At 43.4% G+C, this 14,649-nt stretch overlaps 1 protein-coding gene across 5 annotated transcripts in view; it reads left to right on the top strand.

The window, feature by feature from the left end:
* PPARG (peroxisome proliferator activated receptor gamma) overlaps positions 1 to 14,339 on the top strand; it is a 103,170-nt gene extending 88,831 nt beyond the window's left edge. For 4 of the 5 annotated variants that reach the window (XM_048858628.2, XM_075130557.1, XM_048858626.2 and 1 more), the window contains one exon: positions 13,349 to 14,339. In XM_048858628.2, the coding sequence (XP_048714585.1) occupies positions 13,349 to 13,596 (248 nt within the window). In that variant the 3' untranslated portion in view covers positions 13,597 to 14,339. Of the gene's footprint in view, positions 1 to 5,309; positions 5,437 to 13,348 lie in introns of those variants that run through there. The other variant, XM_075130558.1, reaches the window with a different exon arrangement.
* The last annotated feature ends 310 nt before the right edge of the window (positions 14,340 to 14,649 follow it).

Below are 14,649 nucleotides of genomic sequence, written 5' to 3'. Positions count from 1 at the left end.
TTTTAATTAGTTCAGAATCTCATCCAGCCACTGTACATAAAAAGCCTATAGTTTTCTGATATGAAAACAGATTTCTGAAGGTGATATCCTTCTACCTGCTTTCAGGACTGTTTTAAAATAAGAAAGACGATGTTTTGAAAAAGCTCATCCCTTATCCAAGACAATGACAATTTGCTTCCTACTTGGGGATGTCCTCTAGTCTACAGAGTCAAATTGTACCTATAACAAACTAATGTTTATAATCCGTTCCAGCTGTGGTTTATATTAATATGTTCTGTGGGAGTACATGAAGGACAGTATTCCTTCTTTGCAGTAGGTAATTTAATACAGACAGGTCTGACGAAATATGGAAGTGAAACCCTGCTTTTTTGGATGCTCTTGCTGATGTTTCAGTGGGAAGTTAGCCTACCAAAATATTGAAGAATCAGGCCAGTGTCACCTGAAAATATGAGTTCTAAAACCACTACACCTTTATTCAGAGACCACTGACTCAAAGAATACTGTAATGTTAAAGCCATCTCAAAAAGTCTTTTGGGTATATGTTGCAATACCACAGAAAGGGAGAAAAAACCTAGTGACTGCTCTCAGAAACTTACAAAAACACTCCAGCCAAATGCTTTGCTTTTGGGTAAGTGATTCTGTAATAGCCTAGGGAAATAATGTTGGCTCCACTGTCTCCTTAAGTGGTACCTCTTACACTGTTTAAAGAGAAAAAGAAAGAAAAGGAGAGCTGGAGATATTTCCAGCTGAAACATTACACAGGAAAAATTTCTGTTTGTGAAATGAAATCATTTGGAATTTATCACAGTTTCTCTAAAACTTATGACAGGTTTCAGAGGAACAGCCGTGTTAGTCTGTATTCGCAAAAAGAAAAGGAGTACTTGTGGCACCTTAGAGACTAACCAATTTATTTGAGCATGAGCTTTCGTGAGCTACTGTAGCTCACGAAAGCTCATGCTCAAATAAATTGGTTAGTCTCTAAGGTGCCACAAGTACTCCTTTTCTTTTTTCTAAAACTTATACATTTCTTGAGACTGAAACAGTAGGATTTATGGTCTATTTTACAAGGCAAAATGCCCACGGCAAAATGCCCACATCAAAATGACAGAGAGAAGCGACAAATTAACAATAATGGCAACAAATTAAAAATAATCCCACCTCCATAGTCACCTACTTGAGTTCTAGCTGAGCCATTCAAAGCACAGTGGGATTCATTCAGTTTCAGTCATTTCAAATGTTGCACTGTGCTCATTATTATAATGCTAAACAGCTGTTCTTAATGTGCCATTGTACATTTTGCTTAAAAAGAATACTGAAAATATTTAATTCAGGCAAAAAAAAAATAAATTACATAAAAAAATGCTGATGAGACAGAGTTGCTGTTCATGGGCAACAGAATAATCTCCATTTCTTAAAAGAGACATTTTTTATCCCGTTAGCAATGTAAAATTTTCATCAGAGCATTTTTTTTAGTTACTGTAATTTTGAGAAACACATTCTGGTAAAATGAGATTTAGAAAAATGTTTCAGAAAAGTTTTTTTCCCTTCCTGTCATCACCTGCATCACGTACTCCTAGAGGCAGATCCTCAGCTGCTGTGAATGGTCTCAGATCCAGTGAAATCAATGCTGAAGGTTGCCCCCAACCTCTTGCAGGCCATTAAAAACAAGAACTCTAGGATGATAGATGTATTTGCTGTTCTGTGACATCCAAGCAACCCTGGCTTCAATAGGTAAATGGTTTCACTATTTAACAGTAATACTAAATGAGAAACATTCCAAGAAGCTGAACAGTGTGTTCAGAGGAAGCCCTTGAAACAGGAGATCTGAGAGGGAGCAGCATGTAGACTATTTAAGATTTTCAGCAGTTCCATAGAGAAAAGGACTGTTTCTTAATGCTGTATTTTCTTTCTTTAAAAAAAAAAAATCCTGCAAATAAGCTTGTGAATAGTGCTGTATTGATACCCCTGGAGACCTTGATCTGCAGAACAGCTGTGGCACTGTGTATGCAGGCTTCCCCCTACAGTCCTGCCAATGTGCTGCAACACTGACCTAGAAGGGCTACCTTTAGGGGGAGAGAATAGTTCAGGCTTTATACCCATTAAGTCCTTAAACTGGCTGTCAACAAGGGTGGATTTAAGACACCTTTTCTCTGGGAAGAGGATTGCAACTATATGCTCATTTCTAGGGCCCTACCAAATTCACGGTCCATTTTGGTACATTTCATGGTCATAAGATTTTTAAAATCGTAAATGTCATGATTTCAGCTATTTAAATCTGAAATGTCATAGTGTTATAATTGTAAGGGGTCCTGACCCAAAAAAGAGTTGGGGGGGGGCCACCAGGTAATTGTAGGGGGGTGTTGCGGTACTGCTACCCTTACTTCTGTGCTGCTGCTGGCGGGGATGCTACCTTCAGAGCTGGGCAACTGGAGAGCGGTGGCTGCTGACCCAGAGCCCAGCTCTGAAGCCAGAGCCGCTGCCAGCAGCAGCACAGAAGTAAGGATGGCAAGATATGGTATTGCTATCCTTGCTTCTATGCAGCTGCCTGCAGAGCTGGGCCCTCAGTCAGCAGCCGCCATTCTCTGGCCGCCCAGCTCTGAAGGCAGCAGCGCAGAAGTAAGGGTGGAACGGTATGGTATTTTCGCCATTACTTCTGTGCTGTTGCTGGCGAAGTGCCACCTTCAGAGCTAGCTGCCACTCTCTGGCCACCCAGCTCTGAAGGCAACGGAGAAGTAAGGATGGAACTACCACGGCCCCCTAAAATAACCTTGCAACCCCCCCACAAACCTCTTTTGGGTCAGGACCCCCACTTTGAGAAACCCTGGTCTTCCCTGTGAAATCTGTATAGTATAGAGTAAAAGCACACACAAGACGGTGGGAGACCAGATTTCACTGTCTGTGATGCACTTTTCATGGCCGTGAATTTGGTAGAGCCCTACTCATTTCACAGGCAGTCATTATCTTTCAAGTTGGAAGGCCGCTTGCTTGGCTTCATATCAAAAGAGAAAAGTCCCACATATAAACATTTATGATGGGGAAATGATGCTTGAAAACTAATATTTTTGCATCAAAATGGAAAGAAATCTCAGTGTTTAATAGGAGGTATCAAAGTAATGCAAGCAGACTGAAAGGGAAATATTAGACTTCAAAAGTGGTCTGTTTCATGCCCATTTCTGGATTAATTTGAAAGCACGATAGAAATACTTTTACATATGAAGGACTAGAGCATACTAAGTTTCTGATTCTACTACGTTGCATCCCAACTGTGAAAAGTATTAAGAGAAGGTGAATTAAAACATTGATACACTGAGGCTCTGATTCAGGAAAACACTAAAGTACATACTTGAGTCCATCCATAATATTAAGTACACAGGGGGCATGGATCAGTGTTCACATCGCACTCCACGTCAATACGCGGGACAGGGAAGCTCATGATCCAACTGGCAGACCAAATTCAGTGATGAATCCTGGTCACATGCCACCTGCGGCATATTGCTCATCTGCTAAGAAGATTAAGTACATGGTTAAATGTTTTGCTGAATCAGGGTCTGATTGACCCAACACCCTACCTTGCCCTCTCCCAGCCATCCCCCACCCCCCGCAACAATATAGCACATTGAGCACTAAAATGCATGCTTAACTAAGTTTTCACATTTACTTTGCTTTAGAATTTGTAGAGAAAAATAATCTTTTAGAGCTTTTCCTGTGGTTTTAGGATTAATGTTGGGGAGTTTACCATGCTTACAAAGTATTATATTAAATACAATGGCTTTTTTTAAAAGCACGTATCTTAGCATATGTGTCTTCAATTTGATTTTTCTTAGTTTACTGATCAAACCAAGCTTTTACTCATTAGCAGTTTAGAGCATGTACATCTGGAGTCTATACAGACTCATGCATCATCAGTAAAATGACAGCTTCTGCATCACTGGTGATAATGCACAGCCAAAAAGAAGTTAGCTTCACTATCAGATGCTACACTGAGTTTGTAGGGCTTAATATTAGAGAAAAATTGTCCTTTTGTCTTGTAAACAGAGGTGTATTAAAAGCAGGATCCTTGTGATCTAGATTCCTTGGTTCAGAGTGGATTCCTACACTGTAGTGAGTCTGAGCAGAAGCCCTGACTGACTCTGGGGAGAGAACATACACCAAGAACCTGTCTCTGTGGGGTAAACTGGGATGAAGTATTCTGCTTAGGTAGGAAAGAACAAGGAGTCTGTCAGGGTTGGGGGAAAGACATGTCCAGGGGTGAAAGTAAGGTGGTACGGCCCAGTACAGCATACCAGTAAAAAGTGGCTGTCTGTACCAGCCCGTACTGCTGACTTTAAAGTACTGCGCTTAAAGCACTGTCGTGGCAGCGCTTTAACATAGCCGCTCCTTTTGTGCCCCGCATTGGCGGCCCTTCCTGGTCCTTACTGGCAGGGCCGCCGACGGTGGGGGGAGCAAAAGGAGCAGCTACCCCAGGGCTGGCGATTTAAATCACTGCTGGAGCCCCGGGCAGCACGGGCGGGAGGGCTGGCTGGGGGAGGCTGACCCCCCCTAGCCCCACCCCTTCCACCCGAGACCCTGCCTCTTCCTGGTGGAGGAAGCTGCCCTCCCCCACCATACTGGTAAGAGAAATTTTACTTTCACCCCTGTACTTGTCTCAGGAGAAGGGGATGCTAGAAGTTTTGGAGAATGTAAGCCATCTTTAGTCTTAATTCACTCGTGCTATAAATTTAGCAAATTTGTTCAGGAAGTCTCTGAGACAGAATAAATAGGGAATCTACCAGGTCATTTTTGCATAGTCATTCCTCTGACTATAGATGGTGCCAAGCTAGGGTTGCCAACCCTCCAGAATTGTCCTGCAGTTTCCAGAAATTAAAAATTAATCTTTAATTAAAGATTATGTCATGTGATGAAACTTACAGGAATATGTCCAACCAAAATTGACAACCTTCGTCCAAGCAGTAAGTCTGGTTCCAGATCCCAACTCCACCACTTAATAGCCCACAAATTTGGAAGAATGTTTGGATATGGGAATTTGGTCTGTCCAGTTGTAAAATGGTCTAGCTACAAAGTTTGGATCCAGATCCAGACTCTGTCAGTCTGAGTGCATTCGGACCCAGGATTTTGGTTCTGGCCTATCTCTGCTTCTGACTTATTTGGTCTCCTACTGTATGTTTTGGAGCAGTTCATGAGCCCTGAATAGCTGTTCTTTGTTAACTGTTATATTAAATCATTTGACCACAATATGAAAAATTTGAGGTTTCATCACTGAATACTACCAAGGATTTTAGCATTGACCGTTATAAAAATTACCCTTGTAGTAATCATGTCAGAACAAGGAAATACTTCCTAATCAGACCAGCAACTGCAGATAACTACTGTGGGCTTTGAACCAAAAACTTGACGAGTGCACTGCATGTTACAGACTGGTGAGTAAAACCCAAACTGCTGAGTCATATCTGCCTCTGCAGCAGAAATAGCACTAGAAAAAAAGTGTTTAATCAGCCATTATGTCTCTTTATGTATTTTATCATATTATGATTTCAGAATGTCTATTTAAACTCCAAATGACCTTGACTAATGATGGTTGTTACAGACATAAAATGTAATGTAATTTTGCATGCTAGCATAAAACATAAAGACATGCAGATGGACGTTTTGTAAGTGAGAAATAACAAAAAATATAGTTAATTTTAAGGACATTCAAGCCTGAAAGAGGCTTCCAAATATGTAAAATCTATTTTTTGTCTAAGAAAAAGTGAAGTATCACTTTAGACAGATACAGACAGGTAATTTAGACCCAAAATTTGGGGGTTGTTTTGAAAAAAAGTACTCTATAAATCTCAGAACAATTTTAATTAACTTTTTTTTCAATAATTGAAGACAGTTTATTTGGATTTAAACATTGTCCTGCAGTGTTTCCAAACCAAATTACATAGACTTGTACTAATGAATGAGAACCAGAAAGCAAAACTAACCAATAATAAACAAAAAGTGAAATAGTCTAGTTTGCTTCCATTGTCCAAGCCAGGCAAAAGACAGATAGTTAGCAATGAGTACAAGTGGTGAAAAGTAAATTAGACTTTTAAAATACTTTCAGTTTTAATAAACTGAAATGACCTTTGTAACATAGATGAAGAAATAGTCTTAAAAATTATGATGGTTACCTAAGTTCCCTCTAAGCTGCACAGTCAGGCAGCTGCCTATTAAGTGTTGTGCAGGTGCTCAGGGCTGCGTCAGGGAGAGATGCCTCTCCCAGAACCCTGGACCTGCTGCGGCACCCCTCCCTGGCCCCGACCCAGCCCAGTGCCGTACCTGCCGCGGCTGGGGGACAGGCACCCCTCCCCAGGCCCGACACAGCCCAGCCCCAGACCTGCCGCAGCCAGTGGACAGGCACCCCGAACCCAGCCCAGCCCAGCCCCTGACCTGCTGCGGCCAGGGGACAGACGCTCCTCCCCCAGCCCCAGTCCAGCCTCAGACCTGCCACAGCCAGGGGACAGGTGCCCCGCCCCGACCCAGCACAGTCCCGGCCGGGGAACAGGTGGCCCTCCTCCAGCCCGAAGCTAGACCTGCCGTGGCCGGGGGACAGACACCTGTCCCCCCAGCCCAGGTGCTGCTGCGGGGAAAGAGAGCTGAAGGGGAGTCCTCTCTCCCCACTGTAGCCCCAGGAAGCCACACTGCACCCTAAACCCCTCATCCCCAGCCCCACCCCAGAGCCCGCACCCCCAGCCAGAGCCCACCCCCACACCCCAAACCTCTGCCCCAGCCCTGAACCCGTCATCCCCAGCACCACCCCAGAGCCCAAACCACCAGCCAGAGCCCTCACCGTCCACACCCCAACCCTGAGCCCCCATCTCTGGCCCCACCCTACATCCTGCACCCCCAGCCAGAGGCTTCACACACACCCCCACTCCCCAACCTTTTTCCCCAGTCCTGAGCCCCCTCCACTCTCTGAACCCCTCAGCCCCACCCCACCATATGAATTTTGTTATGTGCACCAATATGGAGGTGATGTGATCTCCATATCGGTGCACATAACAAAATTAATTCCGCACATGGGTGTGAAAAATTAGAGGAAACACTGATGGTTACCAGGATGATAGCCCTTTAATAACTCTTCCATAGCACTGCACTCTGTGCTTGCAGGGAATGGACTCAATGTGCTCTGTTCTCCAGTAACATTGACAGTTACACCATCCTCCCACTCACATAAGCTTAAAGATAATATCCTGTCACCACTCTCTCATCCTGATCTTCTCTCACCTTAACGATTGCCACCTATTCATCCTTGCCCCCCTTTCACCTCCTTTCTTTCTACTATGGTCTGTGAAAATGCTGTGGCTAGGACTGATCCACCTCTCCCACTGCTTAGTCTATCCTCTCTTCAAATCTATATGCTGGCTTCATCTCACTTGCCATGTCAATGTTGTCCCTGCCCATATCTTTGCTTCTTATTTCTATCTACCCCCCTCTAACTATCTGTGCCTGAGTGGCATACGCGCCAGTGTGCACAGCACTATGTCGGCTGGAGACGCTCTCCAACTGACACAGCTACCACCACTCTTTGAGCGGGTTTTAGTAGGTCAACGGGAGAGTTCACTCCCATAGGCATAACGCAGCTACACAAGTACTCTTACAGCAGCACTGCTGTATCGGTACAGCAGTGCTGCTGTAAGCATGTACGTGTAGGCATGGCCTTAGTTTGTACTGACATTCCTGGTTTTTATGTAGCCTGTTGTAAAACTAGGCAAATACTTAGATGAGTTGATGTGCCCCTGGAAGACCTCTGTGTACCCCTGGGGTACTCATACTTCTGGTTCAGAACCACTGATCTATGCTCTTCCCAAGGCTCCCAACTAAAGACTCCATATGTATTTCCCACTCTTATATCTTCTTCTGTAGTGCCACCTCTGCCTGGAGCTCCCTCTCTTTGTGCCCTGAATCACCTCCCTTCCCATACTAATCCCTGCACAAAAAACACATCTTCTTCTACCACAGTGAGTGTGGTTAACTTCAAGCTGTACAGGTAAAGCTTGCAGCTTCAACCCTCGTGTCTCATAGGTTTGAACAGTATTGTCTTGTGTCTGATCTAAATAAGCTTCTTGAGACAGAGATCGTGTCATCCTCTGTTTGTAGAAGAGCATAGCACACAAAATAATGGCTCATATCCTGAAGTCCTTACTCAGGCAAAATCTGTACTGCCTTCAATAGGACTTTTCCTTTCTCGGGATCTGGCTTATTGAAAAATAACATTTTATGATCCGATAGGCCTTTGTCATCTCCAGTTTCACTGATCCTAGTTCCAGTGCTTCATTATAAAGCCATGCTTTATAAAGGTTTTATAAAGGAGCCTAAGGAAATCAGGCACTTAACTCCCACTGAACTTCAGTGGAATTTGAATGCTGAATTCACTTAGGCCCCTTAGTAAATCCCAGCCTAGATGCTGACATTCTGGGTTTGCTTCAGAGGTCCTGCAAGTCAGATTTGGGGATCATGAGATTTGCCTAGATTTGGGTTTTACATCTGAAAATCTCACACCTTGATAATTCCCAGCATTAAGAGAGATGGGGAAAATGGAGGCTAATCCCAAGGGAAATAGAAGCTATGGTCTTCATGCTTGTTTGACTTGTATTTCGCTGTGCACTGAGTCATATCCAGCTGGTTCAGTGTTCCTCTTCAGCAAGGCAGTGAAATTTAAAGCTATAGCATCCCAAAAGACAAAATTATTAACAGCTTAGAAATATCCAGTTGGGAGGTTTATGAAGGATTGATATGAGCAAATGTATATAGTGCTGACTTTAATGTACCCAGGTAGTCTGAAAATAAGTCTTAACAATTTATCCAAAGTCTGGTAGGTAGTTTTAAAAATAAGTCTTGATGATATTTCTAAAGTCCTCTAGGAAATCAATAAGAAGGTATTGTTCATTTTCTGTTTGCAGATATTTACACTACAAGATATTTTTGGTTATAAAAGTCTAATATTGCCAGTAAACTGGTATTTGTTTATAAAATATGTTTATGTAAGTGACCTCTGCCAGCCAAGCACAGGTTAATAATTAAATCAGGATTTATAGTTTTGCAACAAAGGAAGACAGTCTTTAAAAATGTACTAAAACATTTGGGATAATGATTTCTGGGAAAAGATTACTATTGTGAGTAGTACACTGAGTGAAGAGGAATAGCTAGTTTCTAGAACATCCATGCCGATAAATCTTCACTTTCCTCTACATAATACATATTTTTGCTTCAGTTTAAGTAATGATTTCCTCTCTTTATGATTTTGTAATTGCTGTGTTAAATATATACTTGTAAATGCTAGAAATGAGCTTGAGACAAAACCCCAAATCCAAGTGCCCCTGAATTTCAAAGCTCAGATTTTGATCTGCAGCTGCATCATACTCAGATTCTGTTTGAGAAGAACTGGGATGACACATTAAACACTGCTCTTATATAGGAGAGATCGTTGCATTATGATGAAAATTGCTTTCTCCTTTCCATATCCATATCCACCAAAATAACAAGCCACTAGTTTTGGTAACTAAATCCGAGGTTGTTCTGCAGAGTAGTAACCATAGGACTACTAATCTAGCCCTTTATAATGTCCAGGCCTGATTCTCCAGTGGACTAAGGTCCTTTTAGGTCACCCTAGTAAAATAAAAGGGGCAAAGATGACCCCTTGGCTATATGCACTGTAAAGGGAATCTCCCCATCTGGCATAGAGCTGGTTTAAGACCTATACACTGACCCTGCTCCCAGGTGACAGGCCAGAGGCAGAGAGGAAATGCAGCCAGAGTAGGGTGCACTCCAACTATTTTCTGCTTCCCGGGGCCTATAGTTTCTTGGCTTGTCTGCACTTGGCATTTCTAACATTGGTGTAGCTGTAGTTGCCCTGGTGCAAACCCCTAATGTAGACACATTACATCTGTGTAAACCACAGTATATGCCAGGGGTCGGCAACCTTTTAGAAGTGGTGTGCCAAGTTTTCATTTATTCACTTTGATTTAAGTTTTCGTGTGCCAATACTACATTTTAACATTTTTTAGAAGGTCTCTCTCTATAAGTCTATATATTATATAACTAAACTATTGTCGTATGTAAACAAGGTTTTCAAAATGTTTAAGAAGCTTCATTTAAAATTAAATTAAAATGCTCATCTTACGCCGCTGGCCCGCTCAGCCCGCTGCCGGCCTGGGGTTCTGTTCACCTAGGCCGGCAGCAGACTGAGTGGGGCCTGCAGCTGGGACCCCGGCTGGTAAGAGGCTGGCAGCCAGAACCCCAGACTGGCAGCGGGCTAAGCGGGGCTGGCGGCTGGGACCCCAAACCAACAGTGGGCTGAGCGGCTCAACCCGCTGCCGGTCTGGGGTTCTGTCCGCTGGCTCCTGCCAGCCAGGGTCCCGGCTGCCGGCCCCACTCAGCCCGCTGCCGGTCTGGGGTCCCGGCCCTGTCCACACAGAGTAGGTACCTACTTTCTCCCTGGTTCTGGCCCATTCTCTTCCTCTCTCTGCACTGAGATGAGGGTGAGAGTGCACTGAGAACAGAGTTGGGGGTGAAGGAGCAGGCTGGAGATTGGGGTGCAGGGTCTGGCCAGGAGCTAGAATGAGGGAGGGGGCTCAGGGTTGGGGCAGGAGGTTTGGGTGTGGAGCGCTTACCTGGGCAGCTGCCATTTGGTGTGAGAGTGCAGGTGGGAATGTGGGTGTGTGTGTGCAGGAGTTCCCGTTTGGTGCTCAGGGTGGTGGTGGGGATGTGGAGGGGTGCAAGAGTCAGGGCATGGGGTGTGGGGAGGCTGCGTATGTGTTGGGGGTGCAGGAGTCAGGGCTGGGGGTGTGTGAGGAGGGTGCAGACGTCAGGGGGTGGCTGGATATGTGTGGGGGGTGCCGGAGTCAGGGCTGGGGTTGTTGGTGGGGTGCAGAGGTCAGGGCAGAGGGCTGGGGGTGTGGGCTGGGGTCGTGGGGGTGCTCCCAGCCCCCTGCCCTGAGTGGCTAATGGCAGGAGGCTGGAGGGGATATGCCGATTCCACCCCCTTCCCCAAGGTCCCCGGAGCAGAGAGTGTCCTGCGGCTCCGCTTTTCCCTCTCCCACTCCGTAGCAAGAGCCATCAGCTGATCGGCCGCAGGGAGGGAGAGGAGGAGGGGCAGGAACCCTGCACGCTGGGGGAAGAGGCCGGGAGAGGGGGAAGGAGAGAGCGGTGGGCGGAGAAGAGTGGGCCAGGCTGGGCAGGATTTTTAATTGCACGCTGCTGTCCATGACAGACAGCAGCACGCCATTAAAAATTGGCTCGCGTGCCGTCTTTGGCACGTGTGCCATAGGTTGCCGACCCCTGATATATGCTATGCTTCTTATCCTGGTTCAGATTGCACCAGTACAAGTGGAGTTTCATAGCAGTGTGATGCATCTCCTGTAAGGGTTTGCACTGGGGGAAGCTACATCAGTTCTAGTTTCACTGGTGGCTAAAAACCTCAGTCTAGAGAAGGCCTAAAATATGGCAACATTGTAAAAGCAAAGTGAAAATGAAGTGAGATTCCTGTAAAGCTAGTGCCGAGTTAATCTGGTGACTGGAGAACAGGTACTTCATCTATCAACCCCAACTTCTGCCGGGCAATAATACCACCTAGTGCTTTTCATCAGTAGTGTTTTATAAAGGAGGTAAGCATCATTATCCCCATTTTACAGATGGGGAAATTGACACAGAGCAGTGACATAACTTGCCCTAGATTACCCTATAGGCCAGGGGCCAAGCTGGGAATAGAATCAAGGTCTCCTGGGTCCCAGTCTAGTGCTTTATCCATTATGACACACATCCTACAGAGTGCCTAATCAGTAATGTATTTAGAACACCCCTTCTCCTTTCCACACTGGACAGGTCTCCATATAGAAGAAAATACCTCCATTATGCCCAGATGTATGCACTGCTTTTTATTGATCGATTTGTGAGACTAATCTGTTGGCTAAGCAGTAAAATTATTAACTTCTGCTTTGTCATGGGCACATGTAGGCCATACCCCATGTAAAGTGGGTTTAGTTGGTTACATATTAGCAACCTAAGCAGTAACAAGTCATTGACAATCATTATCAAATGTGACAATCTAGTGCAATTACAATAGTGTTCGGCCATGACCTTAACTTCTGTGGCCATAGAATCAAATTTTTTATTACATGAAGGCCATGAGTCATGTTAAATAATAATGGCCGCCACCTAATAAAAGGAGCTGGAGGAGGGAGGCATTAGCAGAACAAATGTTTCTATTAAAGATTTAATCTGCCAAATGGTTTTACGTGAAATAAGAGATCTAAGCAAAGCTATTTTTAAAGAACAAGATAACAGTGAGTCTGAAAGCAGCATTGCACCGCAATGGAATGCTATTACTAAATAAAAAATCATGTATTCAAGTATTTCAGCCCAGATGGACACAGCATATTGGAAGGGAAAATGGAAAATTGGTCTCAGTATTAAAAGCCTGAAACAAAAAGAAGGGCCAGATTCTCCAGTTTCTTGTGGTTCCTTTGCATAGCTCATATGCTGAAAGGGTTCAAATTCTGGTTGTAAATATCTAAAACAGAATTCCCCTCATCGAGGAGAACTCTCTGCTATCATGATACAGGCAGCTCCAGCACCAGCCCCCCCACCATCTCTAAGGAAGCAGTGTCACTGATGCAACAATCCTCCATTGGCATAAGGTTCCTGAGATCCCCTCTAACTGATGCTGGGGCAGAACCAGGGAACCATAAACAGCTCTTTGAAAACCAAGTGGAGTATGGACTTGGGGGAGAAGTAAGCACAAAATCTTTAAGTCCAGCAAGTTAGAATTATGAAGACACTGTGGCCCAAAATCTGTGGCCCTCAGTCATGTCTCCCAGTGAAGTCACATTTGTGGCTTGATTAGTTTGCTTTTTCAGCACCCATCCAAGTTTTTATATTACCCTCATCATAGGAAGAATCATTTGCAGATTTTAAAGAGGTATCAAGCACTAGTAGATCCAGTTATCTGTATGTTGATATCCATTGATGAATTACCTAGTGAAGGCTTTGATGTCCTTCAAGTGTATCTTATTTACTTACTGTTCCTTCAACAAGGGAATCTGGAGTAGACTATGCATTGCAGTGTACAACATACATACCTTTATATCTGTAACTAACCAATGCTTGTACCCTTTCTAAGACTATTTTTCCTTGTGAATGCTCTAATAAAAGGCTGAGTCTGTTAAAAAAAACATAGGAAATCATCAAACAGCATTCAAAAAGTGCCCCTTTTAGATAGTGTGTTGGAGAAACCTTTGAGAAAGCAAATGACTGAGGTGTTCTTCTCCAAACCAAAGTTACTATTTTATTCACTAGTTCCTTCCCCCACACTTATTTTTCCTAGATCGTCCTGGTTTGTTGAATGTGAAACCCATTGAAGATATACAAGACAATTTGCTGCAAGCTTTGGAGCTCCAACTAAAGTTGAATCACCCAGAATCATCACAGCTGTTTGCAAAGTTGCTTCAGAAAATGACGGACCTCAGACAGATTGTAACAGAACATGTGCAGCTGTTGCAAATAATAAGGAAAACTGAGACAGATATGAGTCTTCATCCACTCCTACAAGAAATCTACAAAGACTTATATTAATGACCACAAAAATTCTAATCTGCTGACATAATGTACGTTCTTCAAATTGCACTATTTCTTTGAGGGAAAACATTACATACCGAAGAAATTACTGTGAAATACCATTTAAAAAAGAGAGAAAGCTTTAGTATAGTAGATGTATTTTATGCATATTGTTTATAAAGACACATTTACAATTTACTTTTAATATTAAAAATGTCTATATCATGAAATCGTTGGCAGTATTTTCACAATTAATTTTTTCACTGTTATTTCTTAAACAAAATTGCTTGTCCAATATGTTTACAACTTCATTGAAGTTGGGTTAACAGTGCAGTTAAATGTTCAACTTAAAAATAAATGTCTTCTTCCTCAAACATGTCTAGAGGAAATCCAAGATACTACATCTGGTTCTATAAGTGAAACTCAAAAGTTAGCAACAAAAACAATGATTGAATCTCAGGTTATTGGAATTCTTCATGAGAACTCAAAAGACTAGAGTTTTACCTACTTGGCCTGATTACATCTGGACCCACTTTAAGACTCTTTTACACTGCCATCTCCAAATGTAAGTGACATCAGGAAACCATCGGCTGTTTACATTTTTAGGAACAAGAAGCCTTTTTAATTAACTTAGTCTAAGAGCAGTCTATGCTATGCAACTGGGGCTGAGACATATTTCACATTATGCACCACCATCAAGCAGCATATTCAGCTCAAAGTGCTATGTAAAATAGAAATAAAGTGACTTTTATGAACATCAAGCAGGGTTTGGATTTGTTCTTCAAATCATAAACCCACAATATAATCTCCCACTGTGTTAGTTTGTCTTTCAGATGTCAGTGTTTCTCCTTGGGAACATGGAAGTTTTGTTCATCACTCATTCATTTTGTTGTGTGTTGTCCCCAACATGTTAGGTAAGAATACACTGAGGACCAAATTCAGAGGCTAGTTTGATTGAATCTAAGGGAAGCTGAAATAACTTGCACCTTCTTTTAGTACTCTCAGCATTGAATTCACACTCCCTTAGAGTCAGATCCAGGAATCAACATACACCCTTAGTGCCATCTGTGA

Source organism: Caretta caretta, chromosome 7 (genome assembly GCF_965140235.1).
Source record: "Caretta caretta isolate rCarCar2 chromosome 7, rCarCar1.hap1, whole genome shotgun sequence".
Classification (NCBI taxonomy): domain Eukaryota; kingdom Metazoa; phylum Chordata; order Testudines; family Cheloniidae; genus Caretta; species Caretta caretta.
This window is presented reverse-complemented; position numbering and strand designations above follow the sequence as displayed.